This window comes from Capsicum annuum, chromosome 8 (genome assembly GCF_002878395.1).
Source record: "Capsicum annuum cultivar UCD-10X-F1 chromosome 8, UCD10Xv1.1, whole genome shotgun sequence".
In the NCBI taxonomy this organism is placed as follows: domain Eukaryota; kingdom Viridiplantae; phylum Streptophyta; class Magnoliopsida; order Solanales; family Solanaceae; genus Capsicum; species Capsicum annuum.
In genome coordinates, this window is record NC_061118.1 from 132,964,324 (window position 1) to 132,990,218 (window position 25,895).

The 25,895-nt window shown below is 35.3% G+C and overlaps 1 protein-coding gene across 1 annotated transcript; it reads right to left on the minus strand.

The window, feature by feature from the left end:
- Positions 1 to 22,648: 22,648 nt before the first annotated feature.
- LOC124886645 lies at positions 22,649 to 24,635 on the minus strand. The gene is made up of 2 exons (XM_047395520.1): positions 23,679 to 24,635; positions 22,649 to 22,891 (listed from the first exon to the last, which is right to left on the minus strand). The coding sequence occupies exons 1-2, from the start codon at positions 24,633 to 24,635 to the stop codon at positions 22,649 to 22,651; spliced, it is 1,200 nt and encodes a 399-aa protein (XP_047251476.1).
- Positions 24,636 to 25,895: the final 1,260 nt, after the last annotated feature.

Genomic DNA, 25,895 nt, shown 5'->3' on the forward strand with positions numbered 1-25,895 from the left:
TCATTCCTGGAAATATTTAATCAAACACTGGCATGATACATCTTGACATAAGCTAACATGTCTGTATCTCTTTCCTTTATTATTTCATATGAGTAATTTATCAAGTACTTGGTGAGCATACATATGCACATAACACTAAACAACAAGTAGTCATCATAATTTAAATCCCCATTGATAATTTAAAGGGTTTTACATGGATCCTCATGATATTACTTACATATCAATTAACCTCACATGAAACATATCTTAAGACATGGATTAGAATCCCAGTTAATCATTATAAACATGGATATAATCAAACCCAATATGGAATTCATGAAATCCATAAACTTGAAGTTTAAAAATAGTTTCTTGGACTCCAAGGGTGGAAGGGACCCTTGGATGAACACTTCACATACCTTGATTACTACTTTCGAGAAGATTAAAGTGAGCTCTTGAGACTTGAATTCTTGAACTTGAAGAGGTTAGGGCTTGCTCTTGAGAGAGTTTATGAGTAAAGAATGAGATTTTTTCCCTATAGGCTGATTAATTTGGTGTTTAGGCTGAATAAGGGTAGGGAAAATAACCCATTTGTCCCTACAACCCATATTAAAATAATGCTGAACAGGGTTACCCTCGTGTTGTGACCCCTGCTTGGTTAAAGTAGCCATCGTGATGTGATCCCTACTTGGGTCAAGTAGCCATCTTAGCGTGACCCTTACTTGGGTTAACTGGCCCTCGCGACGCGGGGCTATCACAACCCTTCACTATTTTAGGCATCCAAACTCACCCTTACGCTAGTTCTAAAAATCCAAAACTCGCCTGAGATGACCTACAAGTGACCCTGATCATGAATCATAAAAATGAAATAACTAAGGCCGGAAAGGTCAAAAATAAAATCCTCCAAATTTGGAGGGCTAAAATGATTCTAAGTCTTGATACTTAGCTAATTTTTTTTCTAAGTCTGGGACCCCCTTAAAAAGCTTAAAGGACTGAGTTAAGCTAAGAATTTTGTGGGGTGTTACAATATATCCCTCTTGGGAACATTCGTCCTCGAATGAGACTGACTAAGATGGGAGAACTGACAGACTGTAAGTACGTACTGGACATACATAACTGAGACATGATTTTATGACTGAGACTACTATTATACTAAAATTTCATATTGAACATGCATATAAGATGCATGATTTCGTAACTGGTATTACTGATAAGCTGAATTTATATATATACTGAACATGTATATCTGATGCATGAGTACATAACTCAACACGATTCATGAATGCATGATGATATGCAACGATAACTGATACCAAGTTTGCGAGGAACATGTCATCATGGAACTGAGTAAGTTTTTAAGGAAAAATGTTACCTTGAGCTGAGTCTGAGTTTGCAGAGAAGAGGTGAGGATACTTGGTCTGCATATTTGCTTCTGCTTCCCAAGTAGCTTCCTCAACGGACTGATTTCGACAAAGAACTTTGACTAGAGGGACTTTTTTGTTCCTCAGTCTGCAAATCTGATAGTCAAGGATTTCGGTTGGAATCTCTTTATGAGAGAGACTGTTCTGGATATCTACGCCCTCTATCGGGACTACGACTACTGGGTCACTTATGCATTTCATAAGCAAGGAGACATGGAACACTAGATATATTGAAGCTAAGTTTGAAGGTAACTCGAGCTCGTAATCTACCTTTACAAAACGCCTGAGAATTTGGTTAGGACCAACATATCGAGGGATGAGCTTCCCCTTTTTTGCCAACCACTTCACTCTTTTTATAGGTAAGATTCTCAAGAATACCAAATCACCGATCCCAAACTTAAGATTATTTACTGAATATGCATGAACGGGAACATAAGAACATAACTGAGCCTGAAATGTGATACAGGAATTGATTATCATAAACGGAATTGAGCCCCTAAATACATGGATTATATCTGAGATTAGAACTTGAGGGTCCATCTATGAGTACCCACTATCCAAACTGGATTTGTTACGTGAAGAGAAGATGGGAAGTTTAGGTCATGAAAACTTGGGGGGAGGGGGTTATAGTACATCTCTCTTTTGGGATATTATGTCCCCTAAAGAATGCTGATTTGGCTGAGATACTAAGGAAAAACTGAGACGATGCACTGGGCACCTACGAACTGAATCATGATTGCATATGAGGGATCTGAAATTGAGGCATCAAACCTAAACTAAGATGAACTTGCAACCACAGGGTTGATTAATTTTGGAATAGTTACTATCATGATACTTCGGATAGTGCGACTAGATGAAAAGATGGAAAACCATACCACACAAATTTATCCATCTGACTGCTAAACTGAATTACTAGCTTTACGGACTAACTCATACTGAAAACTTATTCTCAATTGGAGATTTTCTCTAACACTCTTTTTATTGAGTTGCCATCAACTTTAGGGAGCAAGGAAAGCTTGGCATTGTCTAAATAAGACATCACAACGTGGTTAGAATTATGTAAGTTGAGGCGAGGCCTACGATTCATCATCTAAGATAGAGTGACTAAGACTTACGCACTGTAACTATAAATTTTCAAGATTATACATATCCCTTGAATACTCTCTCAACTATGCTCTCCACCTTAGTACGATACTTCACTTGGGACTACTAAAAAATATTTGCATGGGAGCTGCGCACGAATGCATAAGCATACTAACTTATCTGATTAACTAAATAACTGATAGCTGAATACTGGGTCTGCAAGACTGAACTGTACTTAGTCTGAATAGCTGGACTGAAACTATAGAGTATCATGTATACCAGGTAAGGATTGACTGGGTAATATGAGATAACTGAGCATGAATTCATGAAAGTTATATTATTTAAGAATGCAAGACCAAGCATATAACATAGTTCTAAAATATTCTGTAAATTGAGGTACTGAAATACTAGTAACTAATAACTGTACGCTATGGACGAGCAAACCCGAAACTGAACTGAATTTTTGATTTAATTACTAGATTGAGACTGATACTATAACTGAGACTGTAACTGAGACTACAATTTAGATGGTAGCTGGGACTGAACACACTTTAAGGCATGAGTGCAGAAGTCATGAGCTGCATGACCTAAGTTTTGGAGTTTTCGTGTTCATGGAACATGATTCGTATTACTGAGTAAAATGGAACTCCTCATACTAAGAATTGGAAATGCACACGATTCTATGGAAAGTGCGTGAATAAAAGCTGTGTTCATGGGGCTGAGACATAAAACATACGTAGGTATATGACTGAATTACAAGACTTTGAACTAAGGAAAAGACGGGTTGGGCATCATTCCCACCCATTAATTTTCTACACAAACTAATATTACTATTGAAATATGGAAGCCTGACTTCCTGAGATATCATAACCGGATAGTTCTTGTATACCCGCCGGGCTAGATAGACTGACCCACTGAGGTGGAGGCTGAGAAAGGTTTTGTTAATATTTGGTCTGACTTTAAAGTTAATTGCTATGCAAAGAGTTACAAACTATAGAGAAACTCCTGGATCTGATGAGACATAAACATATAAATGAAAGGTCTATATCGTACCAGTGACCGCACCAGGGGAACTTTCTCGATCTTGCCTGGACTGAAGTACATAAAGCCTATTTGGGCACTGCCCACTGGCTGCACTGGAAGTAGCACCCTGCTGATTCGGGCGATCAGACTGAGCTGAAGGGTGACTGTGCTCACTTCGTAGACCAGCCTTAGGACAGTCTCAGACTCTGTGACCTGACTAGCCATATTCAAAACACATATCACTGTCATCTCTACCATACCCTTATGATTCTTACCACATTCTTCGCAAAGCGGATTAGTAAAAACACTGCTTGTGCTACTCTGGGTTATAAAGACTGACGCCCCATCCTAACTATTATTCCTGAAACTTGGTACTAGTTAAAAATAGAACTGGAGCTGAAAATTTCTGATTAAATTGAGAACAGTTACCACCCTCTGACCTTGGTTGGGCAAAACTAAAGCTACTCGTTCCGGCTCTCTTATTTTTTTTAAGATTATATTTCTCAATCTGTTGAGCATGGACCATAAGCCTAGATATGTCCATCTCTCTAATCAACATCGCATCCCTGCACTTCTTAACCACTCTACTCGATACCCCAGACACAAGCTTGCTCATTTTGGATTTATTGTCTGCTACTACATGGGAATCATACCTGGCTAACTGAGTAAACTTGAGGGAATACTCTTTCACACTCATACTGCCTTGCTTGAGATTACTGAACTTTAACACCTTGGCTTCTTTCAGTTTTAAGGGAAAGAATCTATCTAATAAGGCCGTAGCAAACTCTTCCCATTCTATGGGCTCTGCATCTGCGCCCTTGTCTACCATCTACTGCCTAAACCACGTATGGGATACATCTTGTAGCTGATTGGTGGCTAACTCCTCACCCTCACTAGAACCACTCCCATGATATCTGTGACTTTTTAAACCTGATCGAGGAACTCCTGTAGATCCTCTTCAGACTTAAAACTTGAGAATAAGAGAGGATCCATTCGGGTGAAGTCCTGAATCTTGGTTGCAGCAGTATTAGCTACTGGGTTGGTCAGAACAACAGCGGCCATTCATTCTAAGTTGCAACTAAATTGTCTAGAGTAGTGAATGCAACCCTGAATTCTGTATGAGAAACGTGCTCATCTAGGGGATATACCTGAACGGGCTGGGGTGCTGAATGATTTTCAATTTTTTTTTATTAGTCCTTTTGGGAGGCATGTTATGTAAGTGAAAAGATGAAGCGAATTAGACTGAGAGTTTTACTGGAGCTCATGCTCACTCGTACGACATGAATACTGAAAGAAGGGAAACTTTTCCTAAAATATCTCGTAGCCTCTCGTCATTAAGTATGGTGTTCTACACATCCATACACAAGACTCTACTAGATGTGGTTTTTAGACTTCATAGGACTCTATTGAACCTTTGGCTCTGATATCAAGTTTGTAACACCCCAAAGAACCACAAGCTAACCAATGTTTGGTACCTGCTACAATAACTAAATAATAATACTGTAAATATGCAAAAAGTATGTGAAAACTGGCCATAAGGTTCAATATTATGAATAGAACTGAATACGGTATAGAAATACCAAAACTAAAATATCTGTCTGAAAATGCTCTTATTTGAAAAGTCTCTAAACTGTCTGAATAATGGAGTTGATGGGACAAACCCCCAACTAACTCTAACTACTGAAAGTGAATTGATAACTGAAATACTGAAAGAAAACAATCATGTCCTCAAACTATGAGAACTCACCGCTAACTCTGACTACTGAAAGTCTGAACTGCTAAGGATGATCGAGAGCCCGCGCGTCTGAACCTTTCATATAAGATATCATAGAGCAAAAGAAAAACATGCATCAATACTTTGAATGTACTGGTATGCTCAGTGAGGCAGGGTGAAATGCATGGGTTCATATGCATTAACAATACTAATTGAATATCATGAATATGACTGAATGAGAGTACATGCCTGAATATATGTACTATAACTGAAATCATGATAACACTGGATACTAAATTTGAATACTAATTAACTGATATCTAAGTATACTGATATTGAATTACTGATAACTGAATGATTGTATCTGACAGTCCTGAATCTATAAAACTGTACTGAGTTTTGAGCTGAACTGATTCACTGTATCTGACAGTCCAGAATTAGTAGAACTGCACTGAGTTTTATACTGACAGTCCAGAATTAGTAGAACTGCACTGAGTTTTATACTGAGACTGAATCTGAAATTGAGACTGTAGGAAATAATTATCTAACTGACATACCCCTTCTCTAACTAATTTAGGGTCTAACTTGTAACCCAGTTAGAAGGGTGTCAATACCGTGCCACAGGTAAAGATAAGTTGTGAGTTAACCCTCTTTGACTGGATGCTCTTCCGTCAACCCTCGCTGGTAGGAAAGCTCAAATGAGATATATCAAGCCTAGTCTTGTAGGGAGATATCTCAACCTACGATGGCTACGTAGTTCTGGAATACAAAGATTGCTTCTAAGGACCACACCCTCTACTAGCATGTGAGCCCCTATCCTTGGGTTCACTCGGTGCTAAATTCTACTCCCAACTGAATAGACACTGGACTGAATACTAAAATGTACTAGGCTAAACTAAACTATTACTGATTGGACTAGTTAACTGAACTGAACTGAGTTCACTGAGTTCCGTGGACTAATGGAATACTACTGAATTTTGTTAACTGATTGAGTACCATTGAGTTCTGAACTGAATATTGTGACTAACTTATGAATACTACTGAGATTTTCCTGAGTTCTGTAACTTACTGAAGCTCTAGGTAAACAACTAAGTTTTTGGGTATTGAATACCCCCAGGACTCGATAGCATGAAAGGTGAATCATAGCATAAGCTTGAAAAGCATAATCATGTGCACTTGTTCACAACTCATTCATGGAAATATTTTATCAAACATTGGCAGGATACAACTTGCACATAAGCTAACATGACATGATCTCTTTCCCTTATTAGTTTACATGAGTAATTTATCAAGCACTTGGTGAGCATATATATGCACATAACACTAAACAACAAGTAGTCATCATAATTCAAATCCCCATTGATAATTTCAAGGGTTTTACATGGATCCTCATGATATTACATACATATCAATTAACCTCACATGAAATGCATCATAAAATATGGATTAGAATCCCAATGAATCATTATAAATATGTATATAATCAAAACCAACCTGGAATTCAAAAATCCATAAACTTGAAGATTAAAAATAGTTTCTTGGACTCCAAGGGTGAAAGGGCCCCTTGGATGAACACTTCACATACCTTGATTACTACTTTTGAGAAGATTAAAGTGAGTTCTTGAGACTTGAATATTTGAACTTAAAGAGGTTAGGGCTTACTTTTGAGAGAGTTTATGAGTAAAGAATGAGATTTTTTCCCTATAGGCTGATTAATTTGGAGTTAAGGCTAAATACGGGTGGGGAAAATGACCCATTTGCCCCCATAACTCATAGTAAAATAATGCTGAACATGGCTATCATCACGTCGCGACCCCTGCTTGGGTCAAGTAGCCATCACAATGAAATTCCTATCGGGTCAAGTAGCCATCACGACGTGACCCTTACTTGGGTTGACTGGCCTCGCGATGCGCGACTATTGCGACACTTCATTATTTTGGGCATCCAAACTCACCCTTACGCTAGTTTGAAAAATTCAAAACTTGCCTGAGATGATCTATAAGTGAAACTGATCATGAATCAATTTAAAAATCGACTAACTAAGGCTAGAAAGGTCAAAAATAAAATCCTCTAAATTTGGAAGGCTAAAATGATTCTAAGTCTTGATACTTAGCTAAATTTTTTTTCTAAGTCTTGGACCCCCTCAACAAGCTTAAAGGACTGAGTTAAGCTAAGAATTTTGTGAGGTCTTACATATAACCTAAAAAGAGTGTTATTTTTCTATACTTTCAGTCGATTAACAACACTTTCATCCTCTCATATTCAAAAACATCAAGATTAGGGTTTCCCTCACGAAGTCATCTTTCAAGACTCAAAAAATTCAAGCTCTCCTCACAAGTTAAGCAATTTCAGGTATGTGGGGTATTCATCAATGGGTTCTTTCTACCCATTGAGCCCGAAAATTCTCTTTTTGATTAAAGTATGAAGTTTTTCCTCTTTTATGAAATTATCCATGTTAAATATAAAATTAATCCTTGCTTTCCTTAGTAATTTGAATTCAAGTCATTGCAACATATGTCTCTATATAAATTGGATTGCTTCATGCTTTGAATTTTAACTATTCATGTCATATTCAATTGCTTCAATGTCAAATTATCAAATTATGAATTAAACCATGTGAAATTATTATCCTCCCAAGGTTAATACATTCATATATTCAAATTCATGGACTTTATGAATTTCGTGACACGTATTATTTTTTGGGTCTTTAAATTGGGACTTTATCTTACTGTTTCAAGTGTTGTTATCAAATTTTTTAATCATTCAGTGCTGACGGGTTATGAACACCCGATACCTATGTGTTTACTTATGTTTTAGACTTTTCAAGTAATGAGTCAGTCCATTCATGATTTTATTGTCATACTCAGTTTGTTATGATCATGCTGATCACTATCAGTTGAGATATTCAGTTGACATTAGTCAAAAATGATGTCCGTTTAGTTGGGAGTTAGGATTTAGCACTTTCTAAACCCAGGAATGGGGGCTCACCTACCAGTAAAGGGTGTGACTTTAGTAGCAATCCCCGGGTTTTAGAACTATGTAGCCAGCGTAAGTTTTGAGAGGTCTTCCTACCAGTTAAGGGTTAGAATTCTCTTAAGGGAACCTTCCAGTAGAGGGTGACTCCCTAGTCCTTCAGGACACTAGCTTAGTGGATCCACACAGCCAGTGTTAGTACCCGTGGCAAGGTACTAACACCCTTTCAACTGGAGTTATAGGTTGGACCCTGATTAGCTCAAATTAGGGCATGTAGATTACATGATAACTCCCACAGTTTCAGTTAGTACTCAGTTTATATCAGTTTTGGTTTGCGTAACCAAGTAATCAGATCTTCAGTTATCCAGTCAGTCAATTTTACAGATTAAATTTAGTATATGCTTTACTTGGTCTTGCATTCTCAGTTTTACATATTCATGAATCCATTTTCAATTGCAATATGTATTTTAGTTAGTCCTTATATCACGTACCAGTATATGTAAAGTACTGACCGTATACTTTTCTCATGTGCTATGTTGTCTTATAACATAGGTTCGGGCACTCAGTTTTTCGACCATCCTTAGACAAATCAACATTACCCAACAACAGTAGTGTTGAGTCTTCTTCCATCAAGGACATGACATAATTTACCGTTATTTCAACTTCTCTTTATGTTCAGTCAGTCGGAGTTAGTTAGGGGTTTATCCCATCAACTCCTTATGATTTTTAGAGGCTTTCAGATAGACAGACAGTTAGTTGATTTTCAGTCTATTCAGTTGTTCCAGACATGTTGAATTATATTTTTGTATTACATTGTACCAATATTTTACCATATTATCTTCCGTATATATTATCCCATTAGTATTTTATTCAGTGCTCACAGTAGGTACTAGATCATGGGTTAGATTGGGGTCACTTGTCGCCTTAAGCACCGTGTTACAACTAGGGAATAGCTTTGGGTCGTGACGTAACCAAATATTAAAACTAACTTCTTTGACTAATTATTCGGGTTTGTAATACTTGAACTGTTTGCTTGCTTATGTTTTTAAATTTTCATAAAATTTAAACTGTTGCATTTCATGGTATACTTCTACATTTGAATATATAAACTATTTTAGGGTTTCGCGGATGTCCTAGCTCCTATTTATCAATTCCAAATAAAGTGTTAGAAATACGATAGTTAGCACGTTAGGTGTTCGATGGCTGTTCGTATTTTCAAACCCAAGTTGTCAACTTGGAAACCTGGTCAAAGCTCACTCTAGATACCTAGGATAGAGCAAAACCAAAACCATTTTTAGGCATGAGCCTAGGACGACCCAATACCTAAGGAGGTATTGGGCCTATTATAAAAACCCACCTTACGTCTATTGACTACGAGTCAATAATAGACGATCATCCTTTATGTGTTTTAATTGAAGGATGCAATAATGAATATACGGACCATTGTCCTTTGGGATATATTTGGGGTCAATGGAATGTCATACAAATGACATGTATATCTTTCAAACGTTAGGCTTAACTTTGGATTGAAAGGTCCCATGTATGCTAGGATGTGTTAAAAATAATTTATGTACTAAAGTGTTCCATTATTGTTAGGCATATAAGACTCAAAAAATTTGAATCCTCCTAAAATGCCCTTAAAAGTCTCTCGATAAAATCCCTTCCAAATTACCCAAGCTTGATTCAAAATTCACTAGGTCACTGTCCAATTCACATTGACCATGTTGCTCTCACAAATCACCTTTTTTGTTTATCAATTATAGCTAGAGTTATCTAGGTATTCTATTAATGGCAAGACTAGCATGTCTTCAAAAGTACCTTCCAAATATTACCTTAGGGTGTTTATTCGTAAACACCCGACCTCTTGAAATCATTTAATTCACTCTATTTGAAATGTTGTTTTCCCCATTAAATTCAAAGTCTGTCAAATAGTCAAAATTTTGATCATTCAACCACTTTTCAAAAGTGTCCCATTTTTCGAATGTTGGGCTAATCTGTTTTGAGCTAAACAAATGTTATTTATTTGATATTTCTTTGGTTAATTATTACAATTCATGAACTAAAATTTTACCTTTTGAGTGTTTTTCTTTTCTTTTAGAGAGGCTGATTTGTGTTGGTAGTCAAACTTTCTCGCTTCACAAAGATAACAAGCAAATCGCTGGAAGAACATCAGTATTTCACACTGTCTAAGGTCAAAAAAACGACTACATATTCATCAGTTATTACTTGGGCTAATAGAAGGACTCGTTCAACTATAGATCCTAGTTTGATTAGTATAAATACTTCACTGATTCAGTTCCCATCTTCTCTGTGGAAATGGACCAGAGTGCCTTGATAGGAAGAGAAATAAACCAGAGGTCGTTGAGGGTTTGGAGAAACAAATTGCCGAGATAAGGTTCATGGTGAGTTAAAGTAGAACACTTTCTTAGACTTCTCTAAACACGACTTTACCTCCTGATGCTCGACAAAAGGGACCTATGTTTCCAACGTCAGAAGGAGTTGATTAGGAAGGTCATTTTGCTCATGCTTCTCAGAATGCCCTTTTTGGGTACACATTTGCTCATCCAAAGGTTTAGAACATATTATTGTCAAACCAAGCTCTACTAGTGTACACTTATTTTACCGCCCCATCGGTGCCACAAACTCAAGGGTTATACCACTTAGATACTAATCATTATGTTGAAACAAAGAATGATCCTAGAATATATATTGATGAGATGGTGAACAGAAAGATCAAGGTCTTGGAAGATGTAATGAGAAGCCTTCAGGGGATTGAGAGTAACCAATGTGTGAAGTATGAAGAGTTGTGTGCATTTCTCGAGATTGACTTGCCTCCTAGTTATGAGATCCCAAAATTTGAAAAGTTTGATGGGTATGGAAATCCTTTCTTTCACTTGAAAACTTATTATGAAAATTTGATTCGTGTGGGAAAGAATGAAGGAATACGGGTCAAGCTATTTAGTCAAAGTTTGAGTGGAAAGGTTTTAGAATGGTACGCTAAGCAAGATATGACTAAGTGGCATACTTGGGATGACCTGACAAATGCTTTTGTGGATCACTACAAGTTTCATGTCGATATCATTCCTGACAGGATCTCTATCACAAATCTAAGATAGAAATCAATCGAGAGTTTTTATAGATATGCCATACACTGGAGAGAAGAAGCGACCAGGGTACATCCTTCTATGGAAGAAGCTGAAATGATAAGTTACTTCATTCATGCACTAAATCCAGAATATTTTGATCGCATGGTAACAATGACTGGAAAAATATTTCCTGAAATTTTTAAGACTTGGGAAATGATTGAGGATGGCCTCAAGACAGGAAGGATAATAAATTTGACAGAATTGTAATCCACTCATAAGGGCTTCAAACCTAGCTCTTTTGGAAATGGAAAGAAAAAAAAGAGAAGTAATGGGAGTGATGACTCAAGAAATTTCTTCCAACTACAAGCAACCTCCTCGATACCATCCCAATACTCGATATGCTCACTATCCAGTTTACAATGCGCAAGCAACATATCATGCTCAATCTCTACCATAAAACTACCAAAATAATGCCCCTTGTGCCAATCATGAAAGAAAGCCTCCCAGGATCTTCACGCCATTGGCAGAACTACTTACTCGGCTTTATGAAAGGTTGAAAGAAGGGTTACTTCATCCAGTGGAAACAAAGACTGAAAACACTTCTGCTAATTGGTATGATCCAAACAAGCAATGTGCTTACCATTCTGGAGTTGTTGGACATAATATAGAGAAATGTATCACTCTCAAGCACAAAATTCAGGATTTGATTGACAACAACATAATAATGCTTGAAGAAGCTCCAGCTAATGTTAACAATAATCTATTGTCCAATCATAAGAAGTAGTTATTAGCATCATCAATCAGAAGAAGAATGAATTTTCCTCAAAAGGCTCACTTTGGCGTTCTTTTATCCCGCGTTTAGAAGTTAGTGTTTTATTTTCTTATAATCGTACTTTCTCATTTTACTTCCTTGTAATTGCATTCTGTCGTTTTATTTCCTTATAATCACACTTTATGGTTTGATTTCCTTATAATTTCACCCTTATAGTTGTAATGAAGTATGTTCGACCTAATTTTCCTTGTGGAATACATAGGCGGCCAGTATTGACTTTAGTCACATTATCAAATATCAAATATCCCTTTTATTTTGAATGAACTATGTTTGACTTGAATTCCCAAGAATGGGATACGTAGGCGACTTATGTCGGCTTCGATCAACCCCTTAGAAAATTTATCTTTTCATTTCATGTGCAAACTATGTTTGACCTCCCAAGAATGGGATACGTAGGCAACCTATGTTGACTTCGGTCAATCCCTCAGAAGCTTTATCTTTCCATTTTATGTTGGACTACCTTTCCTACCCCAATGGAACGCGTTGGTGCCATACTAGTTCGGTCATATTTACCATAATATTTTCATAGAAATTATGACAAAATTTTTTAAAAGACCTCCAAAATTCATCAAAGGATCCTTTCCCAAGTTAAATAAAGATGACATTTTAGCATGTAAATGGGGCAGAAATTTTTGAGAAGGTGTCAAAAATTTCACAAAACATGACATTTGCTACAAAGTTGAAAATTAGATGTTGCTGAACCTGAGATTGGGGCATAATTTTTGAAGTTCTCTATGCTTAAAGTGCTCTACATAAAAAACAACTCAAGTATTTGCATTTTAGACAGGGGGCAAATTTTTTGTGAAGGTCTTAAAATTTCATACTAAAGAATGTCATAAGTTATGAGAAACTTTGAGAGTTTATATGTTATAGACTGAGGCAGAATTTTTGAGGAAGATCCTAATAAATTTCACAAAAACTGTACTTCAAGATTTGAAAGTTTGCAAATCTATGATCAACAAGGTGCATCAGGCGAGCAAGACAATACCAACACAGTTAGTCTCCTAAAACTAAGAATTTTCTTTGGATGCAGGAACAGTGAAGTCACAAAGTTGACAATGTTAAATATGACAAAGGGCATTATCAGACCCATTGTGGCCTTGCCGAAAATGATCGAGCATAATGACAAAGATGTGAAGATATTATTCAAACTACTATCTATAAATCATTATGAGTTAAATAACTTTATCTTTATCTTCAAACTCTATCTTTTGTTATACTCCTAACTTAGTTATAACAGATTGTTGTGTTATTAATAAGTGTTGTTTAAGTTATACAGGTGACTTCATGCAAGATCGTCTCTAATAAATAATGAAAAAGTATCCTCTCAAAGTTTGAGGATTCAATCCAAAAGCTCAGAACATGCACACTTTCCTTAAAGGATTCCTGATTCAAAGGATGAAGTTCAACAAATTAACTTCTATCCTTTCTTATCTTATTTGGGTCATCCACCCTTTTCAAAAGACACATCTTATTATATTAGGGTTTTCACCCTTTAAGATGACATATTAGGTCGTCACCCCATTCAATGTGATATGTTACATTCAAGATAGGTCGTCCTCCTTTCAATGAGACATGTTGGATCGTCACCCCATTCAAAGTGGCACATTACATTTAAGATAGGTCGTCCTCCTTTCAATAAGATACGTTGAACCGTCACTCTGTATAAAGTAGCATGTTACATTCAAAATAGGTCAACCACTTTTCACTGAGACATATTGGACCGTCACTCTATTCAAAGTAGTATGTTACATTCATAATAGGTCATTCGCCATTCAACAAGACATGTTGAACCGCCACTGCATTCAAAGTGTCATATGTCCGCCTTTCAATGAGATATGTTAGACCGTCACTCCATTCAAAGTGGAATGTTGCATTCAAAATAAGTCGTTCACTTTTCAATAAGACACGTTGGACCATCACTCCATTCAAAGTGGAATGTTACATTCAAAATTGGTCATATGTCTTTCAATAAGACACATTGGGTCGTTACCCCATTTAAAATGGTGTGTTACATTCAAGCTATGTTGTCCTTTTTTCAATGAGACACGTTGAAATATCACCCCGTTCAAAGTAAAATGTTATATTCAAGATAGGTTGTCTGCCTTTTAATAAGACACGTTGGGTCATCACCCCATTCAAAGTGGCATGTTACTTTCAATATAGGTCACCCGCTTTTCAATGGGACTCGTTGGGTAATCTCCCCGTTCAAAGTGGCATGTTACATTCAAGATAAGTTGTTCGCCTTAAAATAAGACACGTTGGACCTTCACCTCATATAAAGTGACCGTTAAATTCAAAATAGGTTTTCTGCCTTTTAATGAGACACGTTGGGTGTTATCCCATTCAAAGTGGCATGTTATATTCAAGATATGTCGTTTGCCTTTTAATGAGACACGTTGGGTCATCACCCCATTCAAAGTGACATGTTACATTTAAGATAGGTTGTCCGTCTTTCGATGAGACACGTTGGATCATCACCCCATTTAAAATGGCATGTTATATTCATGTTGGGTCGTCCGCCTTTTAATGAGAAACGTTGGACCATCACTCCGTTTAAAGTAGCAAGTTACATTCAAGATAGGTTGTCCACCTTTCGATGAGACACGTTGGATCATCACCTCATTCAAAGTGGCATGTTATATTTATGTTGGGTCGTCCACCTTTCAATAAGAAACGTTGGATCGTCACTCTATTTGAAGTAGCACGTTATATTCAAGATAGGTTATCCACCTTTTAATAAGGCTCATTAGGCCTCCACCCTGTTCAATATGATATGTTACATTCAAAATAGGTCATCCACCTTTTAATGAGACACATTAAAACTTTACCTGTTTAAAGTGTTGTGCAAATTGCTTCATGAACTATCTCAACATAGCATATTCAAGCAGGATTGCACCAATTTATGTCTGCGTAACACTAAATTTATAACTAATCATTTGTTTGGGTTGTTTTCAAAAGCATCCAAAAAGATGTAATTCTCAAATTAAAACCACAGGTGTGGACGATTCCAAAAAGGTCGCAACACAACGTGAAACTTTTTTTTAGCAGCGAACTGGGACATAGTCTGATGAGGAATATCAAACTCTTTGGATGCGAGCTGAAGGACGACTTGCACCACCATCAAACCACACCCTTATTAGAAGGCATGTGGGTATTTTGGGATGTTTTGTTTCAATTTCATCTCTGGTGAATTTCTAAACTCTCATTAGAGGTAGTCTTCCTATTCTTTGAAAATTAGGTGACAACACACCTAGAGCTTTGGAAATTATGTCCATGTAGCTTTCAGTTGTGGGTGTAAAGGGGCCTCATATTTGTTATTGAGATAAATGAAAGCCTCTTTCCTTAACTAGATATATTTGTCACTCATTCTGAACCAAAGGTTGTCTTAAATAAGAGACTATCTTTTCCACCGTTTGAGTTGAACTACAAGAAGTCTGATTCCTTGAGTCTCGGGGATATATAATCTAAGGTCTATGTTGAAAAATCGACTGCATTCTAACCTCCCCTCTAATCCTCTTATTCTCTAGCTTTTCAGTTTCACAAAAATTCAAAAACCGAGATAGCTTGTGAATTCTTTGAAAATCATGCTTAAAATCAAGCTTTATGAACTATAAGTGACCTGAATTCTCATGTAATCTGAGAAATGTAGGGAGCTCGACATCGGGGTCTGTCCATAACTCAATGAAACTCGTACGAAAATCAATCCCCTTTTGGAAAACGAATTTATGGTCGGACAAAAATTGGAAATGTTAAACTTCCTTTGCCCAGGGTTACTTGCATTCACCCTACCCAAAGGGAGGGGGCAGTTGTTGACACCTAATTTTTACCCTCCACATTCCAAGTAAGTTTTTGAATTTCTCAATTTTAAATAATTTTAAAATATTTATTTTAAGTTATTTTAAAATATTTATTTTAAGTTATTTTAAAATAAATTTCAACCCTACCTTTTGAATTTAGGTGAAATTAATATGTTTAGTTTTTAATTATACAGGATTATACAATTATCAGTTAAAGAAAATGCTTTAGAATTTATTCAGAGTGAAAAGTTTGATTAAATTGCAAATAGTTTACTTGTTCAAGATTGATTTAAAATAAGAAATTAATGACATAATTAGTTTCTTAATTTTTTTTTAAAATAATTGTGCTTTTATTAAATATTTATTTTAAAATTATTAAATTTGAAAAATTCGTTAAATTAATTAGTAGATAATTTTGCCTCAAATTTATTCAAATTTATTCAATTATGACTATTTTATTAATATAAAATAACCATAATTAGAAGTTAATAATTATTGTTTTATTAACCAGCCCGTTCTCCTCAATCTATACAACACCCCTACCTTTTTTGAATTTAGATTTTGCTCCAAGCTAGCCCAACCAGCACTTCCCTCAGCCTAATTGGCCGACCCGACCCACACCTTTATAATTTCTCCTTTACCCTCAGACAAACACCGACAACGACACAACCCCTTTCCCGTAACAACAATACAACAGCGATAAAGGTGTAACAACAACACCACTGACCAACAATAATTCAACGACAACAACCCTAGTAATACCTAGCTGCCCCTCAATTTTATTCTTTTACCCCCGGTCGTACAACCATTTTGGGCTAAGGTTTCATGTACCTTCCCCTTGCTCAGACCATGTTCACTCGCTTTTTGGAAAGAAGCCAACGGGTACGTACCTCTCTGCCTGTGGACCTCAAATTCCCCAAGAAAATCAATTCAAAATCCCATTTTTCAAATTCGAAACCCTAAATTTTCCCCTCCTAAATTCCCCTATAAATAGATAGTGAAGCATAGGGGTGAAGGGAGAGATTGAGGGGAAAAATTTGGGGGGTTTTGGAGGCGCATGCTTCTAACCACACGCAACCAAATTCTCAAAGAACACAATTCAAAAAAATCAACATCCAATGAAATTATTTTGAGTTCCTGCAGATTGAAATTGAAGTTAGTGTTGGAAGTTTTGTCATAAAGTCTCGTAATCCGGGTTCGCTGCCCATAATTCCTTTACTCTTTTATCTCTCTAGATTCTAGTTGTTTTGAATGAATGATTTATGGATTCATTCGATTGGTAGTAGGCCGTTGAAAAATGTAGATTTTTTTAAAAAAGTTGCTACGTTGTGAATCTACGGGAATACTGACACGCCTCAAGTTTTGTTTGTCATATAGATGAGATTCTTTGCAGCAAATTATTAAGTCTGTTGTCATAACGATTTGTTTCTCTAGATTCATATAATAAAAGCAAATTCGTTGTTAACTAGTAGTTTGATTGTTTCTGTTTCGTATTTTAAACAGATACTTTTTCTCCTAGTTTTCTTAGTAAAAAATGGTTGAAATTACTGAAGGTTTTTCAAATAAATTTATAAATTACAAAGTGGAGGTTTGAAGCTTTCTTCAAGACCAAGAGGGTTCTTTGTAAATCTATCAAGTTTATCGAATATATACACATATGAGGGGTTTTAATTGTCGAACAGTTCTGAAAGTTTGATTTTTAAAAATTCATACCTATACCAATAGTTTTTTTTCAAGACAAATTTGTACTGTTGTGGTGGTTGCAAGCTGGAATTTCCCCTTCACTTCCATTAGTTTGAACTAAAAAACAATTTTAACCATGGAGTTTATGCGTTTGGTTACTAAGTTGCTGCACTTTCATTTAAACATGATGGGTTGATTATCTGGGATGTCTTAAAAACAAATTTGGAGTTTTCTTTTAATTCTGATAAAAAATGTCCAGTGTGTAAAAATCTAAAGCTTGCTTGTCTATTAAATCTAGCTCGACTTTATTCATTTTTTTTTAGAGATTTTACACTTCGATTTGCGTTTATTTGAAACACTTGATTGAAGTAGTTGCACTGTTGTTGTCTGACTAATACCCCGTCATAAGTGTTAATTCATTCTCTCTTGAGCATATGGATCGAGCATGTCAATATCCTATCTTCTTTAGAATATGATAAAGTTTGTTTTTAAAAATAAATTTTACTCATGAGTGTGAACTGGTCACTAATCCTTATCTCCTTTATTCTGCATGTGGAACTTTGCTCGAGTCCATTGGACTCTTCCCCGTGCCTGCATATTCCTAGAGGGGCCTTAGCCCGACTATACCTCGAGGGGCCTTAGCCCGACTATACCTCGAGTCAACCCCCATGCTAAAGTTCCAAATGGACTGATATACACCATATATATAAGATTTACATGTTAAAGGTGGCTGATATAAGCCAAGATATGACAGAATGATAAAGTTGCATGTGGTTATACAAGTTTTTATACGCTGATATACAACGTATATACAGGAAGACGCAGAAAAAGAGGGCTGATATACATATAGTATACACTGCAGAAAGAGGACCCAAAGTCCATAATTTAAAGCCCAAAAGCTGGGCAACTTTATTAATGGGCCAATTAAGGGCTCAATTTCAATTCTTGTATTCATTTTTTTTGGGAAAATTAACTATATAAACTTATTAGATTTGTTATTACAAGTTATAGCAAAACTTTTAAGTTTTCAAGTTATAGCAACTTTCATTTTAAAAAATATATAAAAAAGGTTTTTTTTTGTTTTGTTGAAAATACAAAAAAGTAATTAATGAAAAAGGAAAATTAAAATTTAATACAATTAATATACAATTTACCTTCCTTAAAAATAGTTAACCTTAATTATTGATATTTATCCACCCCAAATCTCTCTAACTGTTATTTTTCCTCCTATTTTAATGTTTCCATTAAGAGTTTCCATCTTCATACACTACCTTATATGTATGTATAGAGATATGCACCAAACATGGAAGGCAAAGGATTAAAATGAACTTGTGCATTTTTCCTTTTCATCAATGGAGTTATAGAATCCAAAACAGCCATTTCATTCTGTCCTTATACAGCCCGTGACATGTGACATGGACTCATGCTTCCAATAATGCAATTTACAAACAAAAGACACCAATGGCAGAAGCACATTTAGCATGTAGTCTGCATATGTGAATACTAGAAACAACCAAAGTGACAATAGAATGTTTAAGAATCGAAAGACCTATATCAGCAAGAGGTAGTGAGATCATCCTCGAAGGAATCAGCAGCAGAAGCAACTACCAACTGAGGCTGAAGGATGATACCCTCTCTTCCTGCCTTTCTACGTTCACGCTATAATCTGAAGGATTCTCTCTTTCGATTTCTATAGCTGTTGGGGTTTTCGGGTTGCATTTCATGTGGATAAACACTTACCTGCACATTTCCAAGTCTAACATTCTTTCCTAGGTGGAACTGGAAATATCACTAAGAGACGATAGAACACTTATCTGCCTCTGGCATTAATCCTTTATACTAACTAACTGATAGAAGACTACCAGTAATCATAGCTAATTATCCAGATTAGCATAAGCATCATGTTGTTAGAAACTCAAATATTGGTTTAAAAAGAACAAGAACAACTCAAGTTGGAGTTCTGTAAGCGTGCACCCCAAAGTACCAAAAGATTTACATAATAAATTTAGACTACAACTGCAGTTGTCATTTCTTTAGATAACTTCCAGCTATCTATGTCTTTACGATAGGTCAGATACAAGAGTTGAGAACCTTAAACCTTATAGCAATCTGTTCCTTCAAGTGACAATAAGATAAGTATTCCTTTAAACCTTCCAATACCACTTTTATACTCAATCTTGCGCCTTTTAGGCAATCCACATATTTCCAACAAATAATATGTGCATTGCAGGCAGCAAATCCTAGAAAACAACCAAACTCAAAGCAATTACTGCATAATAGTAATAGTACCAGCAGTGATAGAAACTATTCCATAACAGCTGTAAATATAGAAACGAATTATCACATTATACATAGGGTCCTAAGTTTATTGGTTTTCTTCTCTACCTAGTCACTATTGACTACTGATCATCATGATTCACACCCACACAAATCCCCAATAGGTGAGGGAAGTCCAAAGAAGGCAAAGTGTACGCAGACCTTATCACTACATCACAGAGATAAATTTACTTTGATTGTATAGTTCAAGTGAAATAAATTATACAATAATCTTTGTCCAAGTATTCACTTTGATTCTATTTTACTTCTTAATTAACCGTTTTCGTCAAATAGAATTTGTTCCTATTAACGATTTGTGATATAGATAAATGCATAAATTACTCATATCAATTACCAAATACACTGGAAAAGATGTATGATATACAGGCAAATAAAAAGGGAATAAGGAAGGCTATCAGCTACTAGCATAAAGATAAAAATAAACACTAGTTACAAAAAGTTATTGAAGAACAATGGATACAAGAAAACCAAAATTACAATCACAAACACACACCAGAAACATGCCATTTGGTATGACATAAAAATATTTTTCTTAACAAAATCAACAACAACAACATAGGATCTAGGGAGGATGGTGTACACGCAGTCTTACTCTACCTTGTGAACGTAGGGAGCCTATTTCTAATAAAACCTCAACTCGATATTTTTTTTGAAAATTATTTTTTCAATATTTGATAACCAAACTTCTATTTCACATATCAATGCACCCAATGTAGCTAAAACTCAAGACCCAAAATTTGAACCAAAATCGTCTCAAATATGACCCAAAAGTTGCTTAGGACATCATAAATCTTATTTGGTGAGAATTCACTGAATATTGTGCAAGAAAAATTCCAAGCCAAGGGACCAACAGATGAACATAATGAAATGTGTATAAACAAAAATATTTTGTGGTACATGAAATTATCTATGGAATACTAAAACTACATTGACTATGAGAATTCGGAGAATTTCCCAAATCAAATTTCAACATTCCCAATAGCCTATTAGGTATCGAAGTAGTAGTAGTCTTACAGTACGCGTACGATAAATTCGCACCTGTCACACCATATCCATACAAATGGTGCGATTCCATACTATATGGCTATCATTAGCTCCTCTAAGATACAAATTGTTCTCAGTACGCACACTTATAACAGTAGTTATTCATTAAATTATCAACCTGCAGAAGATACAAACAAGCATAAATCAATTGACAGCCCTTGTTGATAGGAAAACATAGTTTTCTAATGAATTAGTGTAGCAAAAATTACAAATTCAAGCACACAAAGCACACCTATTACATGTTACACGATTTATACAAGGCAGAATACGATACTCTGTCATGTTCTATCAACAATAGTATGTAACACTTGCAATAAACAAGATGCAGTTTTTATGTGTAGCAAAAATTATATTGAAATAACAAGTTCACAACCAAATATACCAAATAGAACCTAGATATCGATAACCATGATCTTTAGAAATTTTAAAACCATAACAGATACGTTTAACAATACATACAGTGTAATCCCACAAACGGGGATCTATACCCCTTGAAGACATAGATAATTTATAAATAGTTTAACTTGAACTTTGCATTTACCTCTAATTTATAAAGCCTCAAATGCAGTCATAATACACTAAAAATAGTGAGATTATATGGCCCATAATGTCACAACATACTAGTTACTACACTGTTGAAGACATGGTCCTTTGTCACCCAAAAAGTGAAAAAATATATTAATTAACAGAAAAATAGCAAAACACACACACACTATAGCAATAAACAAGCATTAAGTTATCTAAAAACTGAACCACAATTTGTTCATTACATTAGGGATGCCATCTTATAATCCCAAAAGTTGCAACAAAAATACAAGTTCATAATTTTAACAAAAGAGATAGAACATTCATTATCACCATAAAATATTGACCAGTCCCTTGTCTTAATACACAAAACATGCCAATATTAGATTTTCACTGTTGTGCCTTGCCATTTCCTTTTCTCGTCTTAAGTTTATCCACTCTTAATTGCTCCAACTATCTCCCGGTAATAGATGCATTATCATTCCATGAGAGCCCTTTTGGTGCATACAAGTCACTTGGTTTAGTTGAACCTATACCATCATGAAGAAATTTGATTGGTCTTGATCCAATTGGTTTTGGTTATTTCCATCTTTGTAAGATTTTAGACTTGAACTCTGAAACACTTCTCGGCTTTCAAGGTATATCTTTTTCAACTTTTAAACCACGATACTCAAACTCAGGATAACTTGGAGATGGACCAAAGATGGACTGATCAAAGGACTTGCCAAAGAGGAGATGTCGTTGAGTTGACGTACTGTCTTGACTAGCCTGTGGAGCTTCAAGGCTACGTCCTCAACTATTCCATGATCTGGGAATCTGGGAGGGCTTGGTTCTACATCTTCTTCATCAATTAGTGTTCTTCGCCTCTTCATTGACTGTTTGCCCTTCATTCGTTGTTTGTCTTTCATTTGTTTCTTACTCTTCAACTGGCTGGACTTAGAAGTGCCTTCATCACTTATTTTGTGAAACTGATAAAATAACAACTTAAGCATAAATCTGTAATACTTAAAAAAAATTAGAAGTGATTAATTACAACAAAAAGTTACCTTTTGACAACCCTTGGCATTGTATCCTGGAATTCCACAGGTTGAACAAGTCTTAACTCCACCTTTCATTGTTGCATCCCACTCAATTTTCCTCTTAAGTGCTTAATCTTTATCTCTTTTCCTTGTTGTTGGAGGTCTGCCAGCCAGGGTTACCCAAGGGGGTAGTTCTATTGCTTCTGCTGGATCAATTTTCCATAACTTAGGGCCAGACACTGGTTGTAGCTTTGAATGATAAGTCAAGAGATATGCCTCCTTTGTGTACCACCAGTGGATCTCTTCCCTAGGATCACTCTCCTTATAAAGAAGTTCCTTGATTGCATGGGGACAAGGTATTCCGGCAAGTTCCTATACCCTAACAATGTGTTTGTCATTTCCCTCACTAATCTTATATCCATAATCACCATTGAAATTTAATTCACACATTAGCAATTTTCAAGTATTAATTGTACAACTCAATAGCTTTTGGGCTCCATTTAGTATCCCAAGACTTCACTTCTTTTTCATGTTTTACAAACTTCTTCATTACCTTTATTCTGATAGCCTCAAGTATCCCAATGATGGGTTTCTGTCTTACTTCCAATATCCATGAGTTGAATGACTCGAAAAAGTTATTTTTCACTTTTTAATTCTTGCAAACTGTGTCTAAAAATACTCTACACCAAGTTTCAATTGGAAAATGCAACAGGTTGTCTTTGGCTTCTTCTGATAATTCAGCCAATTTTTTCAAATTATCATCCAGCTCCTCTTTGTAGGTGCTCCATGCACACCACCATAATATCTTAGACATTTTTTTAGATTTTTTTCTATTTCTTCTCCAATTAGCCTCTATGTGTCTCATACAGTATCTATGCATGACATTAGGTAGAATAATTTTAACTGCTTTAAGCAGTCCCTGTTTATTAGAAAAAAAGTTGATAAATGAAAATAAATAAGAATAATTATCAAAAAATAATGAACTGATTCAGTTCACTAATTAGAAGATAATGAAATGATTCAGTTCACTTCTTAGCAAATAATGAACTAAATCGATTCACTTATAAAAAAATAGTGAACTGACTCAATTCTCAGCAAATAGTGATAATCATGTCAATGTTAAAGAAAATAATGAAATTGTACAATATTGATAGTTCACCTTTTGCATATCCAAGATTAATGTGATCCCTTCTCCATTGTTGAGGCTTAGAGACTGCTGAAGCAATTTCACAAACCAAAGCCAAGTAGCTTTGCATTCTTTGTGCACGATGGCCCAAGCAATAGGATAAATATAATTTATTGAGTCTTGACCAAGAACACATAAGAGTTGACCTTTGGCTTTACCTTTCAAAAAAGTTCCATCTAATCCAATGAAAGGTCTCAAACCAGCTTTAAACTTTAGTGCATCAAAACAGATATACATTCTCAAAAGCTGCCTTTTTTCTTCAATTAGTAAAACCTTAAGGCTAACATCACTCCCTACTTTACTCTCCAATAGAGAATTCGTATATCCAACAAGCTTTTTATAGTCATCACAAAAACTGCCTTCCATTTTTTCCCAAATCATTCTTTTAGCTCTCTTACACTTCCTAAAAGAAGCATTAATGTTGAATGCAATTTTGAGATCAACTCTAATGTCTTTGATCTTATATTTGGGTTTAGCTTGTAATTTTTCCTTGAAGTAATAAGCAAGTGTAGTTGCTGAAACCTTATAGTTACCACATGGATCATCACATTTATGCTTTCCCATTAATGTTTTCACACTAACACCAGAACAATTCTTCTCACCAGAAATTAGGCAGAAAAAGTTGCACACATTTTGACAAACAACCCTAAATCTTTTTGAGTTTTTTTTTATCGCTAGGTTATAGCCATTTGCTAATGCATGCAAACTAATGAATCTTCTAGCTTTAGCTATATCTTTGAAAGTCATAAACCTATGTAACTCCTTGTATTCAAAAAACTTGTCATTGATTGTTCTTTTTCTTTCTTTAGCGAGAACCTCTAACTCCTTAGAATCATAATCAGAATAATCAGAGGCATTACAACTATCATTATCAGTTTCCTCAGGGTTGCAACTGCTATCTTCACTATCTACTTCATCAACCTCTACCATAGACTCTTTCAGTCTATGTTTTTACCATCAACAGGTAATTCGCTATCTTTAATGGTAAACAAGTTTATAACATCAAATTTATCATTCACATAAGACAATAATGTTCTAATTCCCTAATCACGTACTATTTCATAGTATTTTCCAGAAGGGAAAGACACAATAGCTTGTTGAACAACAAGAAATCCTAATGTATCATTGTATTCATTCACAATATCAATAAACGATAACAAATCAGAATCATACCCTTCCCATTTGTGCACCAACTTTCTTGAATATAGCATTTCTTGCTCTCTTATCCACTCACCGCCATAGTGGAATACCATGTCAATTAGCACTATTTTAGATAATCTGAAATCAGTAAGAATTTCAAATTAAGATAACAGATAAATAAAAAAAGTAATTAGAGCATTTAGGTAGCACAAAAATGAAGAAATATTTTCTAAACTAAAACAATGGACAATGAATAAACAATAAAAGATGCTATAATTAGACACCAAGAACGACATTTTTATTAGACCTAATACCACAAATGTTTTTCAAATAAGAATAGAAGATAAACGAAAAAAGCTACAAAAAGCCAAGAAAAAATGATTAAACAACAAGTTTTCTGGAAGGAAAACAAACAAAAAAAATGTGTTGGGACCATTTCTCAATCCAGTAAGTCCCACTTCTCCATAACTTTTAGGAGACAAGAATAAAATTTTGGGACCACATTTCAATTCTTTTCCTATTTTGATGACATTGTAATCAATTCTTTTTAATTAAAAAAAAGGAAGGAATAAAATCTATAACTGAATTTGCACTTTACAAAATATAGGAATACCTAATACCACAAATCAATTCATCCTTAATACCCTAAATCCGTCAAATCTAACATATCATAAAAACGCTAAAACAACTCACCTATACTCTAAACTTAGAACATCTTAGAAAACCCTAACAATTAAAGAAAGCTAAGTAAAGGAGTTAGACATTTTATTACAGTTAGAAAATCTTTAGTTTATGAGAAACTACTTTGGAAGCTTTATTAAAAGCCCTAGTTAATAAGGAGTTAGACATGAAAGAAGAGAAATATGCTCAAATCAAAGAAAATTTTATACCTTTACTGAGATTCCCTTAATAGATCTATAAACATTAGATGGGAAATATGTTAATAGTGTGGGAGACGGTATATTCCATTAGCAGAACTATCTTCTCTTTCAATTGAATCTCTTTTGAAAAGCCGTAATTGTGAAGTATGAGAAAATCATATACCGTCTC